Source organism: Sinocyclocheilus anshuiensis, unplaced genomic scaffold (assembly GCF_001515605.1).
Source record: "Sinocyclocheilus anshuiensis isolate Anshui unplaced genomic scaffold, SAMN03320099.WGS_v1.1 scaffold2229, whole genome shotgun sequence".
Lineage (NCBI taxonomy): Eukaryota > Metazoa > Chordata > Actinopteri > Cypriniformes > Cyprinidae > Sinocyclocheilus > Sinocyclocheilus anshuiensis.
The window spans coordinates 403,201-412,943 of NW_015552799.1; the positions used below are offsets into that span (position 1 = coordinate 403,201).

The 9,743-nt window shown below is 37.5% G+C and overlaps 2 protein-coding genes across 7 annotated transcripts in view; both read left to right on the top strand.

The window, feature by feature from the left end:
• Positions 1 to 4,677, top strand: part of LOC107667964 (macoilin-2-like) — a 19,125-nt gene extending 14,448 nt beyond the window's left edge. For both annotated transcript variants that reach the window (XM_016459692.1, XM_016459693.1), the window contains exons 7-11: positions 2,152 to 2,310; positions 2,406 to 2,588; positions 3,307 to 3,427; positions 3,542 to 3,716; positions 4,517 to 4,677. In XM_016459692.1, the coding sequence (XP_016315178.1) occupies positions 2,152 to 2,310; positions 2,406 to 2,588; positions 3,307 to 3,427; positions 3,542 to 3,716; positions 4,517 to 4,677 (799 nt within the window). The remainder of the gene's footprint in view (positions 1 to 2,151; positions 2,311 to 2,405; positions 2,589 to 3,306; positions 3,428 to 3,541; positions 3,717 to 4,516) is intronic.
• A 3,988-nt stretch (positions 4,678 to 8,665) lies between these two features.
• The window catches only part of LOC107667965 (low density lipoprotein receptor adapter protein 1-B-like), a 53,479-nt gene continuing 52,401 nt past the window's right edge, over positions 8,666 to 9,743 (top strand). For 3 of the 5 annotated variants that reach the window (XM_016459694.1, XM_016459697.1, XM_016459698.1), the window contains exon 1: positions 8,666 to 8,922. In XM_016459694.1, the coding sequence (XP_016315180.1) occupies positions 8,838 to 8,922 (85 nt within the window). In that variant the 5' untranslated portion in view covers positions 8,666 to 8,837. The remainder of the gene's footprint in view (positions 8,923 to 9,743) is intronic. The other 2 variants (XM_016459695.1, XM_016459696.1) reach the window with 2 other exon arrangements.

Genomic DNA, 9,743 nt, shown 5'->3' on the forward strand with positions numbered 1-9,743 from the left:
AGTCCATTCATAAAAACGTAATTTACTCTATATGCCATGGAATTTGTCAATTTTGGACGAATAAATCAAAAGTAGGTCTGCCACTTAATTCGAATCGCGATATGAACTAGTGTCTGTGAATATTAAAATGCAAAAAGACGGTTTAAATATGAATCCTGCATGTTCCGCTTGCCTCTGTATGTATGAATGGCAGAAACGCGGTTTTGTTTACTACACAGATACTGAAGCACGCGTGACGCTCGTGGTGATTTTCGGCCTCTACGTCTAACTAGAGGATGGCATGAACACAAAAACTTAATCTCCAGAGCTGCTGTGAGAGTCACTTCGCGAGAATTTTACCGTTTCATTTGAGAAAACTAGCATCATCATACTGTATACACACAGAAACTTCATGGCAACCTGTCAAAATAAAAGTACGATTTAACATGTAACAGAAATATATTACTCTTGTATTACTTTTGTATAGTATGATGTACATCTTTAAATATTACATTTTCTATCAATTTTAAATAAAACAATTAAATTATAAAAAGAAATATTACAACAAGGTTAATCACTTAATTGTAGAAAAAAATATATACAATTATTAGCCTATTAAAAAAGTTTTTTAAAGGAATATTCAGACAATTTTTCTTCCATGTATTAATTTCAACAGTAAACCTCAGTTTGTTTACCAAAAAATAAAAGGGTTTAATTTTCATTTGATTTAAAATAAATGTTTAATGCCTTCATTTGATTTTCAAAAAAATTAAAACAAGAATTTCTAGGGGGAAAAAAAAAGAAAGAAAGAAAAAGATTGTTCAAAATGTTGAAATTGAGAATTTTGGACTTATTTTTTCACTGAAATAAATGTTTTTGTACTTACACAGAGAGTAAAGTACCGAAAAAAATGTATCGTTGTGTAACGGCACCGAAATTCAGGTACCGATACCAGTACCGTACCGGTTAAAATGTGAACACAGTACCCAACCCTATCTAGGTCCTACTGTTTTTCAAAAACTGTGTATTCGGACATACTACTCTTTTGGCATACCATATTTCACATACTATTTCATAGGGAATTAGGCATATTCAGATATGGGGTCAGTCCTTTACTTGTATACCTATACAATAAATTATATTATTAAAATAAGGTGGTTCTCAAAAAATTCTTGGTTGCGGACCAATGCAATAGTAAACCAGAAGTTGCAGACCACCAAACACCTCAAATCTGGGAGAAACCACCAACTGACCTATCGGTAAGCCCCTCCCTTCGAACGCAGATGAGCCAATGGCAGTCGAGTATCAGTTGCACGAGGAGCGGAACTCGGACATCTTTAGGTTTCAGCGCCATAGAGAAACATTGGAAGATCCGAAGCTCTCATCGGTTTAATGATGTTTATGCTACAAAAATGGAAAAACGATGTGCCTGGGGTACTTGTAACACTAATTCCAGTTATCCTGAGAGGATAGGCAATGTAATTTATTTTATTCCATTTCCTAAATCCAACCAAAACAGAGCAAAATGTCCCTAAGCATTCAACCCCAATCACAATGAAGACGAAAACGTTCATTTTCTGGTTGTCATAACTCTCATTAAGTTACACTTTTCATCTGCTCAAGCAGAACATTAATGTCATCTTGTGCTTCAGCAAGGTATCTCTGGCTAAAACTAGCTAACGTTAGCGTTAAAGTTAGTGAGTCCATACTAATGTACAAACCTAAATAGCAAACTGTTCTCACGTCATGTGCAGTGAAAGTCAAAAACACATAAACGAAGGTCTATATTAGCGTGCCTTTCCATATTAATCTGGTTAAATGTAAATTAATTTAATCTTACTCTGCGGTATATGAATGGTGTTGGTCCGGGATGTTGTCACTGTGATCGTGACGACCATAACATAATTCTCCCATTTGCATTGTGATCTGTATTTTTACATATTTATTTTAACATCTTTTATATATCCCTCCATGGTATATTTAAGTCCCAAATTGATCAGAAACACCTCGGAAGAAGGTTTTCACTGACAGCTGCTTCGAGCAAGTTTGGATGCCCAGAAATGCTGTCTAGATAGGTACCCTGTTAGGTTTTAGGAAGCGCAGACATTTTCTCTGATTCACATTTATCATGTGACCCATTATGACCTAAAGTTTATGTTTATGTGTGTTTAGGCTGGAGCAGGATGTTAAGAAGCTGAAGGCAGACCTGCAGGCTAGCAGACAGATCGAACAGGATCTGCGCAGTCAGCTGGGCTCTCTAGGCAGCTCTGAACGCAGCATACGTTCTGAGCTCGGACAGCTGCGACAGGAGAACGAACTACTGCAAAACAAGTGAGACATCCCACCTTCAGTTTGCTCCTTAAGAGAGCACAGAGCAGACAGGGGACTGTACTTGTATTAATCCAAACTCTTCTTTGTGTGTTCAGACTTCATAACGCCGTGCAAGCGAAGCAGAAGGACAAGCAGACAGTGGGGCAGCTGGAGAAGCGTCTAAAGGCAGAACAGGAGGCTCGTGCTGCGGTAGAGAAACTGTTAGCAGAGGAAAAGAAACGCAAGAAGCTGGAGGAGGCCACAGCGGCCCGTGCAGTCGCTCTTGCTGCGGCAACCAGGTGCTATTGACACACCTTCCCATCATTCCATTGTATTTCATTTCCTAACATTCATTCTATTATATATTGTGCATTTCGTTCTCTTCCTTTCCATTTCATTATACCATTCAAAAGTTTGGGATCAGTAAGATATTTCAATGTTTTTGAAAGAAGTCTCTTATGCTCACCAAGGCTGCATTTAAAAAAAAAAGTAAAAATAAAAACAGTAAAATTGTGAAATATTATTTCAATTTAAAATAACAGTTTTCTTTTCTTTTATATTTTAAAATGTTTAAAATGTCTGTGATGCAAAGCTGAATTTTCAGCAGCCATTACTCCAGTCTTTGATTATAAAGTTCAGAAGAACAGCATTTATTTGAAATATAAATATTTTATAACTTTATAAATGTCTTTATTGTCTCTTTTAATTAATTTAATGTGTCCTTGCTAAATAAAAGTAATTGCTTGGGAAAAAAAATCTTACTGACCCAAAACAGTCACATACAAAACATGTATGCCATACTATTTTGTAATTTTTTTCATTTTTTTCTGACTGCTTTTTATAGCTTTGCCTTCATCATCCATTCTGTCTGTTTCTCACATGATTCTCTCTTTTCCCTTGTCAGTTATATCCTGCCTTTCATGAGATCTGTTTCTGTCGGTTTTCTTTCCATACAACTGCAGGATATTTAACTTTTTTTTTTATGTGAACTAATGTGTGTCTATTTGTGTGTGTCAGAGGTGAGTGCACAGAGTCTCTGAGGAGGAGGATTTCTGAGCTGGAGACGGAGTTTAAGAAACTCATGCTTGACATCAAGGTGAAAGAAGAACAAATCAGAGAGCTGGAGCTCAAAGTTCAAGTGAGGAGATGTTCAAATGCCATATTCGCTATTAATCTTTCAAAATCTTCTGATTCTTCTGTAAATGGAGAAAAAGTATAAAAATAGACTACTCCATCTGTCATGTCTTTCTAGGAGCTACATAAATATAAGGAAAATGAGAAGGACACAGAGGTTCTGATGTCAGCACTGTCAGCGATGCAGGATAAAACCCAGCACCTGGAAAACAGCCTCAGCGCTGAGACCCGAATCAAGCTGGACCTCTTCTCTGCCCTCGGAGATGCTAAGAGGCAGCTGGAGATCGCACAAGGTCTTCCGTCACACACTTTTGTCCAGATTACCCAGAGAGATTAGCATTTAAATTTGAACACTACCTAATATGTTTCTGAAAACAGCTGAAAATGAAAATGGTCTATTCATCAAAATATCGAGCAGCACAACTGCTTTCAACATTGATGATGATAAGAAATGTCTCTTGAGCAGCAAATCAGCATATTAGAGTGATTTCTGAAGACTGGAGTAATGATGCTGAAAATTCAGCTTTGTGTTACAGGAATAAATTGCATTTTAAAATATATTAAAATTGAAAAAGTAATTTTAAATTGTAGTCATATTTCACAATATTACTGATTTTACTGTATTTTTGATTAAATATATGCAGCCTTGGTGTGCATAAAAGAGTTCTTTTAAAAGTGTTAAAGGGGTCATATGATGCGATTTCAATTTTTCCTTTCTCTTTGGAGTGTTACAAGCTCTTGGTGCATAAAGAAGATCTGTAAAGTTGCAAAGACTAAAGTCTCAAATCCAAAGAGATATTCTTTATAAAAGTTAAGAGTCAACCACGCCTACCTAAAACGGCTCGTTCTAACACGCCCCCACATACCTACGTCACTATGTGGAAATACTAGCATAATGCCGCCCAAATGTGCACTCAAAGAAAGAAGGCGTGGTTTCAGGAACAGCAGTAGGAAAACTTGAAATCGCATCATATGACCCCTTTAAGGATTATTAATTACTGACCCCAGACTTTTGAATGGTAGTGTGTGCCTTTTTCCCCCAAACATGTAAAAACACTAAACGTTGTTCCTGTCTGGATTTGTGTTCTCTTAGGTCAAGTTCTGCAGAAAGACCAGGAGATTAAAGACCTGAAGCAGAAGATAGCAGAGGTCATGGCCGTCATGCCCAGCGTGGTGTATTCAGCAGATACGAGCAGCATGACCCCAGTCACGCCCCATTACTCCTCCAAGTTCATGGACACCAGTCCAGCATAACCAACATGACCACCTGCTTGCACAGGGAGCATGCTGAGGACTATTTTCAGGCACTGCGTAATATCATTATATCATTTGCTGCTATCATTTGCTGCCCATGGTACGGCAGCAAAGTTCCTTGATTATCTAAAACGGTAAAACTCAACTGTTTAACTCTAGGGGAGTTGGAAAATTAGCCTATTTTAGTGTTCCTTTAAGTATGAAAACGTGGAATTTTTTCCCCTCCTTGTTTTCTTTATTGTATTGACCATCTTTCAGTATCAGACGGAAGCTTGTGTAGTCCAGTGCCAACTTAGCCTGTAATTTTGTTGAAAAATAAGTGTTTCAGATCCATCAGGTTACTGGCTGGTCCAATGATCAGAAGCTAGAGGAAAGTATTATTGCTATTATTATATAGTTTGTGTCTGGTTTTACTTGAAATACTTGGTTGTGCCACTTGATGGGGCCGTTGCGTTCAGAAAGTGTTGCTACTTTAAACCCATTAGACTCTTGGAAAGGTGTTTGTCGGACCATCATCACACTTGCTGTGCAAATGAATACAGATCCAGACGTCTGCTAAACATGAAGTATTACCGGGTTAAAGGGAGAACGTCCCGAGCCAACCCACCTTTTGGAAAAACCCTCAGATTTGTGTTAAAGCGAATAGATTTTGCCAACCAGGGGAAGTCAGTTCCTTCAAACGAGTTCTGGTGCGGGTAGTTTCAGAAGTGGAGGAGGGTTACTGTGTTAGTATTCCATTGGTGAATGATGGGCGGGAGGGGGGCGGGGTTTAGCCAGAGTCAGTCCTATGTGGTATAGTAGTGCTCCGAGATGGTTGTTGTTTTTGGTGTCTGTGTTTTTTAAAACTATGATGTGATGGAGGAAGTGGGAAAGTTTGCAAAGTCCAGGTGGTTTAAGTGAAAGGGGGGGGGGGAGGAAGACAGTTGTTTTGTTTTCTTTGCCCACTGTCTTTGCCCACTTTCTATCTGTTTTTCGGCCAGATCTCGGCTGCACTCTCTGTGAGGTCTCTGTGAGGTTTCAAGTAATAAAACATTTTTTTTCTGGCATCTTTTGTGGTTTATCCATTGATTGATGTGGTATATAAAGTGTTTTGGCAGCAAGAAAAAACATTGCTGAATGCAAACGATAAAACGGAACTAACCTTATGATTACGGCTTATTTTGGGCTGAGCAAAGGGTTAATTCGTGAGGAAGAATGACAATGAAACCATTACAATTTTCTGAATGCCAAAACTTTATCTACATAAATTTAATTAAATTTAAAATGTTTTCCCCTAAGAGTAGGTAAACATTATTTGTTTATCTGATTTCTTAGGACAGATTTTCATTGACAAATGGCAACATGTCAGTGACATATAGACAAAAAATAAACAGAAAAACTCGCATATTAAACAGTTGCAGTTCATATTGCTTTTAGGTCTCGTTTTTACTTTTATATGTTATTTCCAAATGTTTAATGTTAATTTTAAGTTGTTCAAACCGGCATTTTTCATTCAATTTGACTTTATGAATATGGCAATTATGCTAGATTTTAATCGTGATCCAATCAGAAACACCTTAACAATCAGCTCAGTCCTATCTTCTTTTTCTTGTGTGTATATATATATATATATATATTAGTCTCGTGTTTTTATATATATATATTTCAAAGTATATATTTTTTCATACGTTTTTGCAGGTAACAGTTGCTAGTTTGTAAACTATTGCAGCATCTCGTGCCGACAGATTCTCCGAGCGCTAAGTGTGAGGCCTTCATCCCTCATTCATAAGAGGTTATTACGTGCATGAATAAATAAACCAGAGCATTCATATTAAACACATCTCTTTTTATAACCATGCAGACAGGCGCAGTCCCACACTCTTTCTTCAGCGCATCAATGGCATGTAAAAACTCTGGTTCAGATCAATGACACAAGGACACACTTTCACATTCAGAGGCTCTACTTTTCCATTTGTATTTAAAGATGCCACATCGACATTATTTTGCAACGCGCATAAGCTATTTTTATGTGAATGTGCATTATCCGCTATAACTAACTGAAGAATAACAAAGAACATTAGAAATATTAGTGCTACAAAGCAGTGTCATAGCAAATAAAATAAGTGAAAGCAATTAACACCGGAAGCCTCGCACATTCAAGTACAAATGGTTAAAAATAAGGTGGATAGTGATAGTTCACTCTTACGCCATTCCAGACCTGTATGTATATATCTAGCTATTCGCCAATTAAAGCTGTTATATTCTCATATGAACTGCACACTGTTGACCTAATCAGCATATGGACGTATTAATAATGAACAGAAGCCGTTTAGTATGTCAGCCACGTTTGTGAAGCTTCCTGTTCCAGTAAAATAGGATGAACTGGGAGAGTGAATGACTCCAATGGGATGCACATCTGACTGCCTGCTTTAACAGGTACATTAGTTTCTGCAGTGATCTGAATGAATCCGTCATATTCACTCAAGAATGCTGAAGATCTGGATTCTTCTTTGTTTTAATCACCTGAACTGAGTGACTCACCTGTTGTGCTGCTGGGAGACCCTGGTCAGTTGCATCTTCACATGAAACTAAACAGGTTTTGGTGGGTCACGGTAGGGGTCAGAAGAACCTGATGCCCCGGTCTCTATTTGCTCTTTGAGTCATACATTCAGGTTGTAAGATGCCACCCTGAACTGACAAAAGGCCCAATGACAAGCAAAAATACACTCTTGAATGTCTTTTTTTTTTCACCTTTCAGTTTCTTTATTTCCATTTTTCCATCTCTTTCCCCATGTGGTGATGGGCTGTCAGTGTAGAAGCACTCATGCGGATGAGTTTAGACAGGGATGAGTGGAGAGAAAGACAGCTACACTTTCAAAGAAAAGGTTCACTTCTATTTCTCATCCGTTGTGTATTTCTTCATTGCCACTAAATAGTATATATACAAAAGTCATGCTGACATGTGTTGTTAGATTCACTTTTCTGGCATAAAATGAACCACGTGCCTCATGGAGGCAACACTGTGTGACAATGGAAAGAAATTATGATTTTTATAAATTATTTTTGTGAAATTTTGTGAAGATTTTCGGAAATATTCACTGAGATGTGTAATGTGTAAATATCATTTATTTATTTATTTTAAAGAACATTGCAATTGAACCATTTTTATTATGGAAAACATTTGTGTAATATACTTTTAGTAACACATGCCAGAATTGAATACAGTTGGCTACTACATTTTTTAACTAAATTGCACTTATTTGTACAGTTTTCAAATAATCAAACAGGCATTTTTTCAATCCACTTTATCAATGTAATAATGGGCAATTATAGTAAACCAAATGTAAATAATACATTTTAATCACTATCCAATGAAAAACACCTTAACATCACATCAGCTTCTACATAATTACCACAATCCTAACTTCTTCTTCTTCTTTTTTGTAAATACTTTTTTAGTTGTGCAACGGTGCAATTTACTGATATCATAATACTGATATGTTTTTTGAAAAACAACACAAACCACTTTTTTCAGTAATCATTAGTGTAACATACTTTTACTGTTACATGACAGAATATAATAGAATTTACTCCTTGAATAAGTAGGCCTACTTATTTGTTATGCAAATAATAATAATAAGGTTTATACATCAATACTAGATCTCATAACTGCAATATTCTCTATTAGTATTTTTCTCTATTTATGTTTTTTTATTCAGTCATTTCTTTATTATTAACCATTTTTGCCATTATCCATATTATTATTAACCGTAATGTTATGCGTGGTTTAAAGCGTCCAAATACTGTAAAATAAATGTTTATCGTTTAATAGTATTGTTTGGTTTAATCACACAAGTCAAACGGCGTTCTGTTTATATATGCACACGCGAAGCCCCGCCCACTGAATGTTATCTGCCTAATTTACATATTCGAACCCCGCCTTCCGCCCACTCACGGCAGCGTCATGACGGAATATTATCCGGTTAATTTACATACTAAACCCCGCCCGCCGTGGCGAACATGTTCATACATCCACCCGGGATCATCCGCGTAAAAGGAAGAAAATCACAGGCTGTCAGAAAAGTTTTCCTGCGGGGAGAGGATCGGGCTCGATCAGACCGAGGACAGCCGGAGGATCGCGCTCTCAGGATTATTAATTATCGCAATAAACTGTATTCATCATGGACGCGCTCAAATCAGCCGGACGCGCGATCATTCGCAGTCCCAGTCTGGCTAAACAGTCTTGGACCTCTGGAAAACATAAAAGTGAGTTTTACAGCTGTCAGTCTGCATGCGTTTGCTTGGAAACGGTCGTTAGGTCTTGATTATTATATCTGTTGATCTGTTATGAAGTTCAGAGTCAAAGTTGCTTGCAACTTGTGTGTTAAAACAGGAATTTACTCGTATTTACATGACATTTCATAACAAATCTTGAACTGTTCAAGTTTTCAAGGTCCGCTGTTTGTTAGTCAACTATTTTTTAGTGCAATTTAAAAGCAGTGTTCAGCAAATTACGCGTATTGTCATGACTGCTTTTTGTATTGTACAGATTGATATAGATTTGTTTCCAAAAGGGGCTTGGGAACCGATAACCGTTTCTTTTTCAGAACCGATTCAGGTTTTAAATACCAAAACCAAATGATTTTCCTGGCGTTGGGTTTTTGACAGCCTGTCCTGCACTGATATTCACTGAATCTACAGCGCGATCAGTGTTAGTTCGATTCCCGAACGAACGAGTCTTCTGAACCGGTTCCTTGTAGTGAATCATAACCAAACAGCGCGATCGGTGTACTCTGATTCAGGGGCGTGTCTACGTGGTGGCCAGGGGTGGCACCGGCCCCCCCTGAAATTTGGCTGGCCACCCCAGGTGCCCCCCCCCCCACCAGATGTCTTGCCTGATTCCCGAACAAATGACTTTTATCATCCGGTTTTTTTTTTATGGGAGTCGAAAACATACTGCGAGATCAATGCCGTGCGATTCCCAAATGAATGATTCTTATGAACCGGTTCTTTAAAGTTAATTAAAGGGGTCATATGATGCTTTTTTAAATATCATTATTTTGTGTATTTGGTGTAACAGAATATGT